At 33.5% G+C, this 19050-nt stretch overlaps 1 protein-coding gene across 3 annotated transcripts in view; it reads left to right on the top strand.

The window, feature by feature from the left end:
- PCNX (pecanex homolog (Drosophila)) overlaps window positions 1-19050 on the top strand; it is a 143592-nt gene that overhangs the window by 59064 nt on the left and 65478 nt on the right. The window contains exons 7-8 of one of the 3 annotated variants that reach the window (XM_012724520.1): window positions 6374-6506; window positions 11696-11880. The exons of 1 other annotated variant lie outside the window; for it this stretch is intronic. In XM_012724520.1, coding sequence (XP_012579974.1) covers window positions 6374-6506; window positions 11696-11880 — 318 coding nt within the window. The remainder of the gene's footprint in view (window positions 1-6373; window positions 6507-11695; window positions 11881-19050) is intronic. One more of the 3 variants, XM_012724519.1, reaches the window with a different exon arrangement.

The following is a 19050-nucleotide window of genomic DNA, read 5'->3' as shown; positions in this document are numbered from 1 at the left end:
AGGGAAGTAAGAAAGGAAATTTAGGCAAAACGGATTTGTGTCTAAAGACAAAAGACATTTCTTTAAATTTTTTTCATATAACTTTATTCTTAAGGAAAATACTTTTTACTTTGCAAGTTATTTGTGTACTTCAGAATGTTTGCATTTATCTTGCTTTTGTGCTCTGTGTATACTTACTTGTTTCAACTTTCATCTTCTTTCTTTAAACTTTAATTTTTCTGGTAGCATTTGTTTCTAATCTGTTTGAGGTGCCAAAATACTACATTTTATTTAATCATCTTCCGAATTTACTCCTTTTTTCCTACAATAAACACTCCGTTCTGAAAATATTTTTTCTTGAACAGTTTCTTCTCTCTACATTTTTATTAACTCATTTAACAGCAGTTGAACTATCAGAGGTCATTGTAGCCATGTAGCAACTAAAAGGTAACTTACTTGTAAATATTTTTCCTAAGCAATGAGCTATATGATTGACATTGTTTTTAAGTGGTATCTTTATCTGTGCATATTTGTGTGTATTTATTTTATCAAGGTAACATTGGTTTGGTCACTGTATGTGATTCACAGGCATAGATGATCATCACACCTTAGTGCGTATAATCACACCACATCTACCATGAAGGCACCCACAGACTTCCACTGTAATCCATTGTGCCCCCTCCCTAGTTTTGTTTCTCTACTCTCCTCCATGTTTTTGCCTAAATTCTAAAGTTGGCTGAGTTTTGACCAGTTTTGTTTCTTCACATATATATGAAAGCATTCTGTGTTTGTCTTTCTCCTTTTGGCTTAAATTGCTTAGCATTATCTGCGCCAGTTCCATCCATTTTGTCATAAATGGTGAGAGTTCATTATTTTTAATAGCTGAGTGGTGTTCCATTGTGTTCATATACTACATTTTCCTAACCTACTCATCTGTCCTTGGGTACTTGTTTCCATAAGTTAGCTGTTGTAAAATAGTGCTACAGTGAACATAGGTGTGTCCCTGTGTACTAGTTTTTGCATTTTTCAGTTTGATATCTAGGAATGGAATTGCTGGAACATAGGGTAGATCTATTTTTAAAATTTTGAGAAACCTCCATACTATTTTCCACAGGAACTGGGCCTCAGGGTTCATTTTTCTCTATGTCTTTGACAAAACTTGTTGTTCTTGGGTTTTTAAGTATGAACCTTCCTCTCATATATGAGATATGAGCATCTCATTGGTTTTGATTTGCATTTGCCTGATGGTAAGATGTTGAGCTTGTTTAGTCTGTCTTATGACCAGTTATAGTCTTCTGAGAACTGTTTCAAGTCTTCTCCATGTTTTGTTAGGGTTGTTTTTTATTGAGTTATGTGAGCTCTTTATCTATGTTGGTTTTTAGCTCTCTGTCAGAGGTGTGGGGTTTCCTTTTGTTCTACTGATAATTTCCACTTTAAAAAATTTTTTTATGTATTCCCATTGTTTATATTCACTTTCATTTCTTTTGCCTTTAGAGATAAACTATCCTCAAAGATGTCATTGAAGCCAGTGTTTTACATATGTTTTTTTTTTTTTCAGTATCTTTTATGGTTTTGGGTTTTACGTCCATGTATTTAATCCATTTTGAGTTTTTTTTTTTAAATTAACTCTTGTGTAAGATGGTACTCTAATTTCATCCTTTTGTATATGGTTGTCCAGTTTTCCCAACACTTTTGAAAACCTGTTCCTTTTTCCATAACTTCCCATAGTTTGTAAATTTATTTCTATCCCATTTACCTATATTTTCACTGTAGTGTTTTGTTTATAATAGCATTCTAGTACAGTTTGAAGTCTAGGATTGTGGGCACTGTTTGTTATGATTGCTTTGGCCGTTCAGAGTCTTTTGTGGTTCCATATGAATTTCAGTAATATTTATTCTGTTTATTTGAAGAATGCCATTGGGACTTTGATAGGGATTGCGTTGTATCCGTATATTGCTTTGGGTGAGGTTGCCATTTTAACAATCTTAATTCTTCTAGTCCATGAAAGAAAATATCTTGACATTTTTTGTGTCTTCTATTTTTTTTAACAGTGTCTTATAGTTTTTATTGTTAGAACATTTACCTCCTTTAATTTTATTCCTGGGTATTAAAATCTTTTTGATATGATTGTAGATGGAATTTTTTCCCCTGTTCTAGCTCATTTGTATATAGAAATGCAACTGATATGTATAATTGATTTTGTACCCTCCCAATTTATTGATCAGTTATTTCAATTGGTTTTTTAGTGAAGTTCCAAGGATTTTTTATATATATTATTATGGCATCAGCAGATTGTCATAGTTTTATTATTTCTTTATCAATTTGGGTTCCTTTTTATCTTTCTCTTGACTGATTGCTCTAGCCTACAACTTCTAATACTGTGATGAACAGAAGTGGTGAAAGTGGACCAAGTCTTTCACCATAGCCTATAATGTTAGCTGTGGGTTTGTTATATATGGTTTTTATTATTTTGAGGTATATTCCACCCTTCCTAAGTTTGTTGAGGGTTCTCTTTTTTTAGGGTCTTTTGTGGTTCCCTATGAATCCATATGAATTTCAGTAATAATTTCTATTTATTTATTCATAAGTGGATGTTGCATCTTATAAAATGCTTTCTCTGCATTTATTGATATAGGATTTTTCTTGCATTTTGTTGATGTGAATTATATCAATTAAATTTTCAGATATTGAACATCCCTGTGTTCTTGGAATAAATCCCAGTTGATCATGATGTGTGATCCCTTTTATATATTGTTGATTATTATTTACTAAGATTTTGTTGAGGATTTATTTTGTTGAGGGTTTTTGTGGTAATCTTTGTGAAGTTTTAGTACCAAAATGATTCTGGCCTCATGGAGTATGTTTGGAAGCATTCCCTCTTTCTCTATATTTTAGAAGAGTTTGAGAAGGATAGGGTTTTTTTTTTTTTGAAGACAGAATACATTAGTAAAATCATCTTGGCCTGGGTTTTTGCTTTTTGGGAAAATGATTTTTGTTTCAATTTCCTTTCTTGATTGATCTTTTCAGGTTTCTCTTTCTTCTTCACTAAGTCGCACAGGATTATCATAACTTCCTAACTTTTGAGATAGAATATGCACAGTCCTTACTTCCCACCTCACTACATTTTTCTCATTTGTGAATCTTAACCTTTCTGAAAGCTTTATTAGTGTCTTTATTGCTTTTCTTGTTTTCGTTCACAGAGTACACCAGATTGATAGCCTGTTGTTTTAATACCATATATAAAATGAAAACTGTACTAAAATAATACAAGTATAGACTGTGTAGAATTTTCCTTAATTCATTGAGCTAATAGAAGCAAGTCCTGATGTGGAAGATGTGTAGGGTGTATTGTGTATTGTAGATATGCATTTGGCTTTTTTTTTTTTTTTAAAAGATTTATTTATTTACTCATGCAGAACTGGGGTACAGGCCAGAGATGTGGAGGGTGAGAGGATTCACCAGAGACAGAGTAGGGAGCAGAACAGGCAGATCGACGAAGTACACTGCTGAGGGGAACAGCGGGCCGGTCAGGAGAGGTCTGCCGGGCCATGTGGATCTCCTCCCGGGCAGACGGGAATCGAACTCATGCAGAAGTGGCTTAAGTTTCTTAGTGCAGTGCTTCAACCCGCTGCGCCACCAGGGAGGGCCATTTGGCTTTTTTTTTTTAACCTTTATTTAATTTATGTTTTTTAAAGATTTATTTATTTGTGCATACAGAACTGGGATACAGGCCAGAGGCTGAGGGGTGGTGAGAGGCTTCACCAGAGACAGAGCAGGGAACAGAACAGGCAGATTGATTGATGAAGTACACTGCTGAGGAGCAGCAGACGGGTCAGGAGAGGTCTGCCGCGCCATGTGGTCACCTCCGGGGCAGGCGGGAATCGAACTCATGCGGGAGCAGCTTTAGATTCTCAGTGCTGTGCTTTAACCCGCTGCACCATCAGGGAGGGCCATTTTGACCTTTAGTATAGATCAAGTCACAGCAGTCTAAAATGTCTTGAGATATCAAGTGCCCTGTGCTGAATTGTCCCTTGCCAGCACTTAATAAAGCATTTAAACTCAATTGAATGATTGTGTTACTACCACAGAAGTAAAGAGCTAAATAATTATCTGAATGTCTCTCTTAAACCTATTACAATAATGATATGGTCTCTTGAAGTCTTCTTTACACAATGACATTATTAGAAAGCTGATATTCTTATAATTAAAAAAAAGGTTTTTAAAAAGGCAGAGTTTTCTAAAATATGATCTGGAAAGTTTATACTTGATTTGTTGTTTGTGGTTTCTTAATCTCTTGAGTATTTGTGATTTTTCCCCCTACATTACATATATAATTCATTTATAACTAGTGTGCTAAATGTTCATTATTTGCATTTTATACTAATTATTATAATTATGCTAGTTAACCACACTGCCTACGACAAGTGTCTTTTCTCCTCTGTGGCTGTATTGGTTGCAGTTTCCTTTGTTTAAGGTGGTGGTTGTCAGGAATAGGCAAGGAACTTAGTGTGCTTTGTAGATTGTGGTGACATATAGTCACCCTTGGCTGTTTACGTCAGTATAGTATCCACTGTAAGTTGCTTTGCTGATGGAAATGATCTCTGCCTTTTGTTCCCAAACTGAAGCCACTAGGCATGTGAAACTCTTGAGCACTTCAAAGGTGATATGTGAATCTGAGAAACTGAATTTTTCATTTTTTTTAACCAGGTTTACATAGCCATAAGTGACTGGTAACTGCCATGGTTGACAACACAGTTACAGGTGTTCAGCTTTAATCAGCATCATTTATTCTTGTAGGTCATACATGGTTTTTGCATATGAGATTTTACAAATACTAGCCTTTGTTCACTCTGTAGAGTAATTTTCATTGTATTTCAATAAACCGGGAAAAAAAGAAGGAAATTTACTTCAAGTATCAAGTTTGATTTGGAACTCAAATTTCAAAGCCTAATTCGTTGTTGCTTGGCTTTGGAATGACTGTAGTGTGTGAGCTGAGAAGAAACAAGCAGTACAAATAAGTATCCTATGATTTGTGACTTACACTTTTTACTGGCAGAAGGTTGCCAAGTGGATGAAATAATTTATGCCTGCCAGATCTTTAATTAAAGAAAATGTCTGAACATAGAGAAGTTCAAGCCTCCTGAGGGTAGTCCATAAATTCCTAGTCTTAGTGTACTAAATACACTAAAGAATGTTAACTGGATCAGCCTGCACAGGGGATAGGTGTGTAAATGTTAAAAAGAATACTTTGTGTATAAAAATCAGCATTCTTCAGGTTGATGGGCATTGTTTTAGCTAAGCAGAATAATGATTTTTAGGATCAGTAATACTTGTCAAGAAGGTTTGTAACAGAACTAAAATCCAAATAGAACATTCTTACTTTTGTGATCCATTTCATACTTGCTAAAAATTAAAAGTAAAAAAGGAATTCTCATGTATTTGGAAAGAATGTTTCTGCATTAACTTGTCTTTCTGTATAACATTAGAATACCCTTTTCAAAGTTAAAGTGTAACTGGGACCCTGCTGCGGAATCTTATTTCTTTAGGAAATTTCTTAAGGAAAGAAATAATTCCTAAAATAAATCAGATCTCAAGGAAAAAACTGAGTCAAATGGATGGATGTCATTTTAGAATCCCAAAGCAGTCATTTTCTATGGTCGCATGTAAACGTGTGTGATTGTATTAAGCCATTTTGTGACTTCTTCATTGCTGTGTATTTGGTTTAGTTTGAAATTTATTGCTTTTGGATTAAGGTATGACTTTCTATTTTTGCCATCTTGCTGATATTTGCTTCCTAATCTTGAAGGAATCAGGTTTGGGGGCATAGAATTGAATCAAGTTTAATGGCAGCAAAGTACCTCACTATTAGGATATATTGATGCTCTCTTAACCTGAACATTTGAAAACTAATTGTGTGACCTAGTTATCAGTAGTTTCATTTAATGCTGCCAGCTTTGTGGCGCAGGGTAGTGTGAGATGAACTTACAGTTTTACTACACCTGAGCACCAAAAATGAAGTACCCTCATTGACTTTTATACTGTCCTCATGACAGTGAGAAACCTGATTCTGGACCTATTCCCTTTAGTAGAAACTAACCAATACTGTGCTTTAAGGCTGTCATAATTAACGGGGGAATGAAGGAAACAAGGGACTAAATAAACAAGACTTAGAAAAAGACTTAAAGCAAGAGACCTTAAAATAGGAAATTGTGTTTGAGAGAAGTTGGTGAGGTAAGATGGTAGATTGAAAACATTTTTTAGGGAAACGTATCCTTTAAGTAAACGATGCATTTGTGTACTCCCTCCGAGGGTGGGGATTCAAGGGAGAGAGGCTCAGCTGCTGTTTACACCTCTGACCTGGGCTCCTATTTGACCTGAGTCTGTCTTGATGCAGCAGCACAGGCCAGCGAGGAGGCGGTGTCATTTCGCCGGGAACGCAGCACTTTTAGGCGCCAGGCAGTGCGGCGCCGGCACAATGCAGGGAGTAACCCTACCCCTCCTCCATTGCTCGTCGGATCACCCCCAAGGTACGGTATTTCAAAATTCCACCAAGCTTAGCATGCATGTAACAGACCTCCTGACCTGCTCTGTCAGTCCCCAGAAGTTTTGAGAGCTTTGTTTTCTTTTTCTCTCCTATACCTGTAAGCTCTTCAGCCTCTCACTGCATGTGGTCACCAGCCTCTTTGCGTTGTGCATGCCTTGTGTTGCACCGTTTAAACAAACGGCCAGATTGATGGAGTCACTTTTAAGTCGATCACTTTAGGGTACTTACAGAAATAAAAATTAAACCTTCAGGCATCCTTTTTTGAATTTTTTTTCTACTTCAAGTTAATGACATTACTGCAACATTTCCCCTGACATCTTGACAGAGTTTAATAGGAACAAATATGGACTGAGTAATGCTCATAATAAGGAATAACACATAACTGACCTCAACTTGATAAGCCAGTTTACTTTATTTCACTAAAATACATCTTATTTCATATTGTTTAAAATGTGGTGTTTTTATTTCCTACTCTGGATCTAGTAAATGACAGAGAACTAAAATATTTATTGTAAAGATGGTCCATTAGCTATATACATGTACATTTACATATATGTGATGATTTTTCTCAACCTTTATATTTATGTATACGTGTGTATATATATGTCGAGGAGAAACACTTAATTTTCTCCCAGTATTCCTAACTAAGAAAACACTTATAATATTGGAAGTAAATTTCCATTCAGGTTTTAGTAAATGTTTTATTGTCAATGTGTCCAATCTAAGGAGTCCGTGTTGAATTTAAAAAAATTTGTGTTTTAATTTATTTTTGGAACTTAAATACTTTTTATGCTCTTGCTTTAAGCAGCGCATATACATTTAGGCACCATTATTCATATTATTTTCCTACCACATTTTAATTTGAAATTCAAAAAGAACATGATGAAATAACTGTTGATGATTGAATTCATGGCAGGTTGAAAGACAAAACCCCTACTTATGAAAATCTTGTTTTTGAGTGTAGCATAGTCCTTTTTTTTTTTTTAAATATTGCTTTATTTATATCCCTCTGGGGTTTAAGGAGACTTTTTCTGGATTTTACATTACAATAAGGAACTTCATTTTTCTGAGGTCCTTATGGCAGTACATATTGCCGTGAAATATAATATGGATTAGTTAAACCATTTAAAATATAAGAAAAGGAAAAGCAGCAATTAAAAGAAGCAATTGGTGTAAAAACTGTTGCTGAGTACCTTTGCTTTTCATTACCCCTCTTCCTGTTTCCTTTCTACTTCTTTTCCTTTGCTTTCTGAAGTAACTTTTCTTTCTGCTAAAAGTTTTAGCTGAAAGTTCCCAACTGCAGAGAGCTGAACAGTTCATTTTACTTTTTGTTTTCTGTTTTCTAAACTTTGTGCTCCTTGAGTAACACCTGGCAAGATACCTTCTTTGCTCTCCTGCTCTGAAAATCCTTTCATTCCTGCCACAGATGAGCCTCTGGAGCCCACTCATCAAAAACTGCACACAAATTAGCTTTTTTCCCCTGCCTGGTGGAATGTTAAAGAATTGTGTTCTACTCCCTCCAAACAAATAGAATTTCTCCTTGTGTTTTTAGGGTTTTAAATATATCACAATTCAAACGAGGATATGGTGTGAAACTTATTTGTAAAAGCTCACATTAGAATTTTTGGAAAGTATCAGCATGTTGGTTTTGTTGAGGTTCCAGGATATTTGCAACCAAGGCTGCTTGTCTTAAAATAATCTGACATCATCATGGATGAAATAAGATAATACTGTGAGTAATTAGGAGAAACACCAATTTAATAAAATAATCTTCTGTAATTGCAAAATTATTATATTGGTAAAGTATATTGGTATTAGTTCTGTGTGATTGCATCATAATTTCATCTTTTAGTAAAGGATAGCATGGTCACACAAAATTTGAAAACTTGTTTGTCAAAAAGAAATGGAGTAGATGTGATACTTTAATTACAGTAATATATAAATCTAATAGAATATGCTAACTTCTTTAAACTTTAATAATGAATAGTTCTAAAAAGCAACTTAGTAAACTATGTCTCCCAAGGATTGAGAGTGAGTCATCAAGTGTTTTATACTTCTAGAAATAATTGAATAATTTTTAAAGTCTTTTTTTTTTCATTTCATTAAGTTAACTTTGTGGATAAGTTTTGTAGGCCCTTCCTTGCTAATTTTTCAGTTACTGGGGCTAAAACAAAGACAGATATTTAAAAATTACTTAATACTAATATTAAGAATTCTAGGTTTATATTTGTCAACCTTAATGTGTAATCCACCAAATGGATTGTAATGAGTAGGTATCACCAGTGAATTCTGGTGAAGAGTAAAAAATAAACTCTGGGGAAGGGTAAAAAGCTTTAGTGTATTCTTAGATTTATTGTTTAAAATAATATGATTGAAAGTTCTGGATTTAAAGAGGGTCATAGTAATACATAAAAATAATCAAATTCATAGAGGTCATTTTGATGTGCTCAGGAATTAATCCATCTGATATTTCTTGTTTGTATATTGTGCACAAGACACTTTCCTGAGAATATTCTCTGAACTCTAGAGATTCATAGGAATAATATGATCTTATTCTTAGAGTTTATTTTTTAGTTAGAAGACACACACAAAGATAAAACTACAAAGTAGGATGTGATAGATGCTAAGTGGTGATACAGAGGAAATAAACCGTAAGATCACCTTTATTTTTCTCATTTAAAATAGAAATGTGAATTATCAATAATTAGTATGATTGCATATTACATAGTTGGTATTATGATGCTGTTGATATTATAGACCTAAATTTCTACCTTTTGTTTTGCTGTGTTTTAAAATAGTTGGTAACCTTTTCTCAAACTGATAGGTTTGATATTTCCTTGGCAAGTTATGTAAAGTACAACCCCCAAGAATAGTTTTCATAACAGTTTCTGTAAAGATTATAGGCTTTGTTGTTGCTGTTGAAGGATTTTGAACAAGAGTTCGAACAAGAATTTGAACAAGGCATTTTGTGACTTGCTTTTGCTATTCAAAAAGTTGTCATTTCCAACCACAATAATTTGGTCTAGTTTCTTCTGTTTCTATATTCTGGAGTTGATTTTCATGCATTGCCTAGTATTTTGAAAATCCTTTTTATTTAGATAATGTGAAGATTAGTGGAGACTCAGATATGTTCATTAAAGTACATCTGTCATGTTGCATCCTTGTTTATGACTTTAAGTAAAAAAGTGATAAAATCTTGTTAAGCACAAGTTCTGTGAATTTCTGCTGTCTTCTGAATCTGAAGGGACATAGAACATTTTCACCTCAGAATTGTCTTCCTTGTGCTACTTAGTCTCTTTGGTAAAATTTATGGATGTTTAAATAGCTTCTGAGGAAGAGGGATAGACTTTCAGAATATAAATTTGATTATATCAGTTCCCAATGTCATCCCTGGATTTATGTCAGATTTGTACAGATTCTACTCCATAGAAGCTGCTGAGTGAATACTGTAATATTTACGGCTTTGAGAAATGCCAGCAAACATTTACAAGTCAACATTTTACAGACGTGGTTTTTTATTGTTGTGTACATTTTTATGCTTCACTCAGATTGTAAACCTTTTATTGGCTCTAAGAGAGGCTTGGCAAATGAATATTCCAGGTAGTGGTGACTAACAGAACATCTGTTTTATTCTATAATCGGCACTGTCCCAGTATGATAGACACTAGTAGCTTTTCCACACTCTTTGTTGGTAGTTTTAACTTTTGTTATATGGCTGTTGAGCACTTGAAATGTGGCTAGTGGAACTGAGGAACTAAAATTTTAGTTACTTTAAGGAGTCATGGGTGAATACTGTATCAGACAGTGTAGTTCCAGAGTGTTCTGTTCCCATAACCACAGACATAAGCAACATATATATTATTTTCTACTTAGTTTCTTACTTCCTGGTTAAAAAAGAGCTTCAAATTACAGCTCTCTTCACCAGTCTGAGCAGATGAATTTGCTGACATCAGATCAGAGAAACCATTGCATTGAATTTAAAGAATTAGAATTAGAATTAGAAGAATTATCATATAAATGATAAAAGACACAGAAGGAAGCCATCCTAAGTAGCATTCTTTTTAATTCCTTAAAGTGTGTAATTTAAGAACAGACTGTAGTTTGTTCAAAGTAAGCTTAAATCAACAGAATGCAGAGTTGTATTAAGCATATGCAAAGAATAAAATATAGGGATTATACTTAAAATGGTTTCATTGGTTTAAATTTTAGTGTTGTACTAAGATTGTTAAAATTCAGTGCTTTAAACTGTATAAAACAGATTAATATAATTTGCTAATTTTAGATAATTTTAAAATAATTTAGATGCTATTGATTATTGTAATAAAAATATATATATAATCACAAAATACCAATTTTTTTTAAATTTTGGCATTTAGAAAAGACTAATATACCTTGACGGTTACTGGTTTCTAAATTATTTTTAAGATTTTGTAGAATGATAGATCTTTATTAATGAAACTGATATGGATTGGAAAAAGTGATAACAAAATTAAATTGCTAACTAACACTTGTACATAAAGCCTGTGACCTTATTTCAGATATATAGAGACTTCTCATAGAAAAACATTTTGTATATTAACTATGCTTCCAGCATTCTAGTGGTCATTTGCATTTCACTTGGTTATTTTGGTTCAATAGTTTGTGATTCTTTTGGTTCAAAATTGTTATTTTGGTTACATTTCACAAAGAATCTTTGCTTTTCATGTATGTAGAAATTTTTTCTTCTATATTCTGATTTTTGCAGTGCCAGTATATTTGCAAGAATACTTCTAAAATACAGGTTATAGGTGTTTGTTAGATTTAATTGAAAGATAGGATTTATTTGCTGAGGAGCAACTACAACCCAAATACATTTAATATACTTGTGATTCTTTTGCTTTCTTTTTCCTTGTACTAGAACTTTGTTAATGTGAGGTGCGATAAAAGTCAGTTTGATTCATTTACATATGTACTGAATATTTACTGTGTCCATACTGATTCATATGAATCACATTTCTGAGGACCAGATGATTTAAGTTGGCAGTATATCCTGTATATTTTACATTTGTTGGCTCTTTCTTAGGTTACATTGAAAAAATTTTTTTAAAATTGATTTTCTGCATTAACTTCATTCTAGCTATTGTTTTCTCTTTTCTTCCCTGTAATGTCTCCCCAATCCATGTTTTCTCCTAGCCTTCAAGATGGTCAGCAAGGCCAGCAGTCCACAGCCCAGGTCAAAGTCCAGTCCCGTCCCCCTTCCCAGACTGCAGTGCTCAGTGCTAGTGCCTCCTTGCTGGTGAGAAATGGGAGTGTCCACTTAGAAGCACCTCATGACACTGCATCTGCTGTAGGCGGCAGCAGTTTGCACGATGAACTTGGTATGCAGGCCTTCTGTAATTTTGGTGATATGAAACTTTAATGCAGCAAATAATGGGTAACAGTGAAAGCAATTCTTTCTTGAGATAGTTTCATCTTGGAACTATGGCAAGAACACATTTTATGGGGTTGGTCCTGTGTGTAAGGAAAATTTTGCCTTTGTCTTCTGTTCTTTCTATTCTTGCTTTCATTTTCCTTGAGCATGTATATTTTTAATAGGTAGCTAAAAATATTAATAAATGTTCTTGCTTCTCTTATAAGGATTTGGGCAGGGCTTTTCTTGGCATTTGTACCATGTGGAAAGATAGTGATTTTTAAAAAAATACTTTGCTTAAACCTTTGTTTTTTTGAATTCTCTAAATGTGCTATAAGAAAGGCAAAATGCTATCTAGCAGTCTATTACTATGTCATCTTTTGCGTATTCTGTGTCCCTTCAATGTCCATCTAAATATAGTACTCTGAGGACAACATAATTGTGTACTAACTAATATCAAATAAAAACTGTAAATTTTTGTTACTATTTCTATCAACATAAGTTATTAATTCATTCTTAATTCTAACCACATTAATGCATAGCTTCTTTAATCAGTTTTGTGTCTTGAAGACAGTTTAGTACTTTAGTTTATTTCTCTGTACGTTTCAGATTTCTTATGTTCAGAAACAGATTAAAAGCAATTTAAGTAAATATAGTGGAGAGGAAAATTTGATTATTCACAAGTACTTATTTGAAAATATATTTTCTCATCATGATTTGTCCATATAATGTCCATATTATAACTGTGCCTCATTTATAAATATGATAGCTTAATTGAAGCTTTGACTAGACACTTGTGGTATAAAGTGTCCACATGAAGCATAGTAAAATTTCATATGCTGCTTATTAGTTAGTTCTTCCCAGTTAAGTGAAAATTCTTGGAGAGATGTTAATAAATATTAGATGTGCATATTGATGTAAAACCATCTTTTAACAATCATTTAGAAACTTTACACTGGTCACTTAAGATACACATAACGTTAAAATGCATAGTGATTTCTAAATAAAGTGAGGAGGCAATAAAACATCTTAATATTAGAATGCTTTTGAATTTGTATTGTGAAAAGGGAGGAGCTAATATGGAGAGTGCTTGAGAGAGTAAAGTGAATTTAGTTACTTGTTTGACTTGAAGCTATGATGCTTTTTTTAGTTGCTAGTTTTTTCAGTTAATGTTTTTATATTTCTCTTGGGCTACCCAAAGTTCAGAGGACTTGTCAGTTTATACATATAAAATTACAGTCACTATCACCATTGGCCATTGGGTTTATGATAGCAAATTAGCTAAAATTAAAGACTATTTTGACCTAGTTTTGAGTTTTTAGACTTTTGTCAAATCAAGCACATGATTTTCCTATATGAAAACTCTTGATTTGCTAAAAAAACATAAAACCTTGCTAATCAAATTTAACTATAAAACCTGATTTTGTTTTTTATTTATTTTTAAAGATTTATTTATTTGTGCATACAGAACTGGGGTATAGGCCAGAGGTGTAGGAGCCACTGGTGAGAGGATTCACCAGAGAGACTGGGGAGTAGAACAGGTAGATTGGTGAAGTACACTGCTGAGGGGAGCAGTAAGCGGGTCAGGAGAGGTCTACTGTGCCATGTGGGTCACCTCTGGGGCCAGGGATTGAGCATTGAAGTGTTAGCTTCATAGTGGTGTGCTGTAACCTGTTGCCTCACCAGGGAGGCCCCTAAAACCTCATTTTAAAGCTACGTGCAGGTCATATGTGCTAGTGATACGTGTTAATGACCTGCCTTGAAGATTCTGAAGATAAAGACTTCTGATTGGAGATGACTTTATCATCTACTGGTGAATATTCAGGATATTCTTTTGAAATTTGTATTTCATCTTTTGTGTTAATTGTCTTTATTAGTTTTTGACCTGTGGTAGCTGCCAAATTGGATACTTACTAAAAATTAGCACAAAACAAGCATTAAAGGTAGATCCACTAATTTTTATAAAATATTCCACTAGCATATTTTTGTTTCATGGCTTAATTTTCTATATAATTTTAATTAACATTGGTAATATGATTTTGTGTGAATTTAGGTGCTGTATATTCAAATATTTTAGAATTAGCTGTGGTAGTCCCTACAAGTATGACCTATTTACAAAGATTGCTTCCTTCCAATTGTAGCTTCTTCATTTGAACTTTTAAATGCATCATATTTACATATGAAAATGTTGCATAGATTATACAGTTTGATATCAGAGATATGTGTGAGTGCATATGTTTGCATATGTACACATGTATATCTAAAAAATGTTTTTATGTACATGTAGATGTGATAATTTGTGTACTTTTAAACTGTAAAGTTGCCAGTTTGAATTAAAGGAAATAAGCAGTTAAGCATTGTTTCATTCCAAACCTCTATAGTTTTCCTTAACTGTTTTCCACCTCTTTACTCTTTATGTTATATGTTATGTGGTATCATAACAGATACTTACATCTAGCTCTTATACTAAATCATGAAAATTCTTATTTCTCTGTTGCATCTTAACTAGCACTTTAAGGTTACCTAGAAAATCTGGTGGAAAATTTATTGAAGATAGTGTTATAAGAATTTTACTAGCTTGTTCAAAGAAAAAATTATGTTCATCATTTGTATTCAGCAGGTATGGTTGTTAGTCACAACTTTAAACAGTAAATTTTCTGTGAATCATCCATAACCTAGTTAGAAATATTTAGCTTGTTTCTTTTGTATTTATAGCCTTCATTTCTACACCTTATTTTTTAAAATAAAAGATTCAATTAATAGAAGTGATGGATATGTTTTGTTAACATCTTTGAATAGGAAATTACTATTATTTTTCAAGTCCTAAACTGTAATATTTTTTTAACCACTTCTTAAAGGTTAATTTCCTTTTCATCAGTGCCTTATCAGGCTTTTGTACTTGCAGTTGATTTCCTACTATATCCTGAATTAAATTAAGGTTTTGCTAAATAAAAAAGAATGTGGCTATATCCCAGATAGTTACATGAGAGACTCTCAATTCAGATAGCCTAAATTGAATTATATACATACTAGCTTTTTTCTATAAAATCTGGAAATCACTTCTCAGGTTTTTATGTTATCCTCATCTTCCTCCTATAAATTAAGATTAATTGGTGTGATGATGAAAGCTATTATAATTGATAGTTAAACTCTTAGTGTGTAACACTATACCTCAGAGGAAATGTTCTAAATAACATGAAATAAAACAGGAAAATTTGCATGTGGTTCTTCTTTGCATGAAATTAGTGCTTATAACTGGTGAGGACATGCTTTGAAAATGTAGTTATAAAATTAGTGAAAAAATTTAAAAATACTATTATGGCATAGCCAATAATGAGGACATTTTCTGTATATCATACTTAAATATAAAGTATATAAATATCACAAGTAGTCTCCTATAGACTTAAGACTTTCTTAATTGCATTAATATATTAGAGGCTTAAAACATGGTGAGAAAATTGATTCTTCCATGGGTTTTTTCTGTTTCATTATTTTACAGGGGTTGACGCAGCAGGTATTTAAGATAATCTGCTTTTCTACAGAATTTACTAATTGAAAATGTGGTCTGTTACCAAAAAAAAAAAAAAAAACAAAAGCTTCAGGGAATCTGGTAGCCCTTATTGACTATATTAACTAAAACAGATATATGATGTAAAGGCCTTGTAATAGCTTACTTTAAAAAAAAAATAGAGGATTCATTATACTTCTAATCATTTTTATTAGGGTAATCTGGTTTTTAAAAAAGGCTATGTGCATTATGGACTACTCTATAGCATTTTGGCTATGTTACAGATAATATTCCTTAATAGTATAAATGTTGAGTCAGGAGAGATATACATACACGTTTTGGAGTAAAGAGGTAGGAGTGTGAGTGTGTATCTCATAATCTATACATTAGTCCCCTGCATTTGGTATGGCTTTCATTCATCTAAGCAAATATTATATTCTTTTTGCTAACAGTGTTGATCTTGTTTTTTAATATAAAATTGCTATCTTTGCTCCTTTTAGGAGACAACATAAAATGTATATAAATGAAAGCAAAATGTTTACTTTTATTGAAACTTTTTTGGGGAAGATTTGTTTATTTATTCATACAGAATTGGGGTATAGGCCAGAGGTGCAGGGGCAGTGAGAAGATTCACCAGAGACAGAGTGGGGAGCAGAACAGGCCAACTGACAAAGTACACTGCTGAGGGGAGCAGCTGAGGGGCCAGGAGAGGTCTGCCACGCCTTGTGGATCACCTCCGGGGCTGGGATCAAACTCACACTGAAGCAGCTAGGGCCAGCTTGCAATACTGCGTCCTAACTTTTGCGCCACCTGGGAGGGCCCTTTATTGTAACTCTTAATAAGAATGCTTTATTATACTTAGAAGTCTTAAGAAATTTGGGGGCTATATCTTACTTACTTTTAATATAATTAGACTGTTTTTTTCCCCATCCTTACAACATAAGTACAGGTTTAGAAATGCTGGGAAATGTTCTGAAGAAAATCTAATTCATCCAAAATCTGATTGCTTACATAGTCACTATTAATGTTTTATATTTTTTCTTTCCTGTCTTTTTTAATGCACTCTTTACTGAAACGGAATTGAGATATTATTGTGTGACTTTTGTGCACTATATTGGTTTTATATCTTGCTTTCTTAGTACATCTGAATGTACATTCTTGTTACTATTCCTTAATTTGTTGAGTGACTGCATAGTACTTTGTCACTTCGTTCCACATTATGGACTCTGGAGTCAGACTTCCTGGCATCATATCCAAGCTCAACCATTTAAATAGCTGCGTGACTGTGGGGAAGTTAATTTTTTCTCCTATGCCTTAATTTCCTTATTTACCAAGGTGGGACAGGAGAAGAGACAATCATGATGTGTACTTCATAGAGTTTGGATGGGAATTTTTTTTTTTAAAGATTTATTTATTTGTACAAAACTGGGGTACAGGCCAGAGATGCGGAGGGTGATAAGATTCACCAGAGACAGAGCAGGGAGCAGAACAGGTTGACTGGGAAGTACACTGCGGAGGGAAGCAGTGGTTGGGTCAGGAGAGGTCTGCCTGGCCATGTGGATCTCCTCCGGGGCAGGCAGGGATCAAACTCATGAAGAAGTGGCTTAAGCTTCTTAGTGCAGTGCTTTAACCTGCTTCGCTTCCAGGGAGGGCCTGGATGGGAATTTTATCTCTTAAGACATGCAAAGTAATTAGAATAGTACCTGGCATTTGTAAGCTAATTACATAAATAAACATTGCTATTAACAGACATCTAATTTTAAAATTGCATTGTTAATCTCAAAAGTGATTCCTAATATTTCCTATTATAATGTAGTCTGCTAAATATCCTTTACATAAACCTTTCTATACAGCAATGATTATCTCCTTAGGAAAGTATGTTTAAGTAGAATGGTAAGTCAAGAGGAGTAAACACCCCCTCCTCCCTACTAATTGCTTATGGAAAGCTCTTATCCACTTAAACTTTATTTGGCAGGGCTTGAGAGTATTCATTTTATCTTCACAAATATTATACATTAAAGATAAACCTCGAGAAATTTTGTGCACTCTAACTCTAATGCTCATCTCATGGATAGCACTCAAAAAGTTATTATTGGTACTATTAAAAGACTATTAGCTTATTACTATTACTTTAAAACAAGGTTTGTTCTAGGAATTTTACAGAAGATAATGGGGATCTGAGGCATCTAATTTGTGTTTTGCTATGTTATGAAGACTTCTTTGATGCTCTAAGACTAAATCTTCTAACATTTAACATTCTTAGATTCTAAATTAAAGTTGATTAGCAATATGTGTAGAGTTGGAAAATAGGTTAAAAGTTTTTTTATCTTTAGTAGCTGCAATAAAGAGAAGTTTATATTTCTCTCATATCTGTCTAATGGGAAACATGATCTGCTCCTCTTTCACATTTGGCTTCCTTGCCTGATCCTTAGTGATTTCTCTCGCCATTGACATTACCCTGAAAATAGGAAGGGGGATAGCTAAACAGCAGGTCAAGGACAAACAGTCTTTATCTTTTAGAATGTGACTTCAGAAATGTGCCTCTCACTTTCTTTCTACTGTCTGTCACATGATAATTTGTAGCTGCAAGAGAGACTGGGATTATCTCTAAATAGGGGGCAAATGCTCTGCTGAAATTCAGTGAGAGACCTAATGTGAAAGGAATGAGGGATTGAATACAGACAATCAGTCATCAGTCTTTGCCACAATAAGGCAATAATAAGCATTTGTAATCATAAAATAAAGATCAGTGACCTGCTAGAAGTTCTGAACATTTTAAAGAAATACAAGCTTGCAATTGTGTGGAAACAACTTAAGCTTTGCTCTTAATTTTTTAAATTGCAAATTAAAACCAGGGTTGAGATACATTTCCTCCATTAAACAAATCTCAACCCTGATTTTAATTTGCACAGAAACTTGGCAGTAGCTATCTCTACTGGTGAGAGGGAACTTTGATTTTATATACTATGTTTACATCTTCTTATGCATCTTTTTAAAATGAAGTCTTTTTAAAATGAAAATACCACTTATTCTTCAAAATATTGGTTATCCTCATGTGGGAATTTCACAAGCTGGTTTAGTTATCTTTCATCTAATTAAGCTTGTATCTAGCCAACCTTTTTCATTTTTGTACTTAAATCACTTTTATTTATATATAATTTAGGTGTGATTGGTTGCTTTTACTTGGTATGTACAGTTTGATGAGGTAAACAGATGTGCATACCTGTTAAATACCACAATCAAAATATAGAATCTTTCCTTCCTCTTCAAAAACTCCTTTGTGCTTCCATTTAGTTCATCCCTCCTCTGCCCTGCCTATAGACAGCCACTATGTATTTAATGTCATTAGGCTTTTCCCCACTCCTGAGTTCACATAAATGCAGTCATAGAATATATTGCCTTTGTGATTAGCTTCTCACTAAGCACCATGCTTTGGAGCATGTTAGTAGTTTGTTGCATGTTAGTAGTATGTTCCTTATATTACTAGGTAGTACTTTGCATTGAATGAACATGCTATATATTGTTTGTCTATTCATTTGATCCATATTCATTGATGGATATTTATGGTGTTTTCAAGATTTTGGCTATTGTGAATAAACCTAAACTTTTTTTCAGAAATGCTTTTGCATT

The sequence above is a fragment of the Condylura cristata genome, unplaced genomic scaffold (assembly GCF_000260355.1).
Source record: "Condylura cristata isolate star-nosed mole 26May11 unplaced genomic scaffold, ConCri1.0 scaffold00013, whole genome shotgun sequence".
Lineage (NCBI taxonomy): Eukaryota > Metazoa > Chordata > Mammalia > Eulipotyphla > Talpidae > Condylura > Condylura cristata.
Note: the sequence above shows the minus strand (reverse complement) of the source record. Positions and strands in the feature narration are given on the sequence as shown.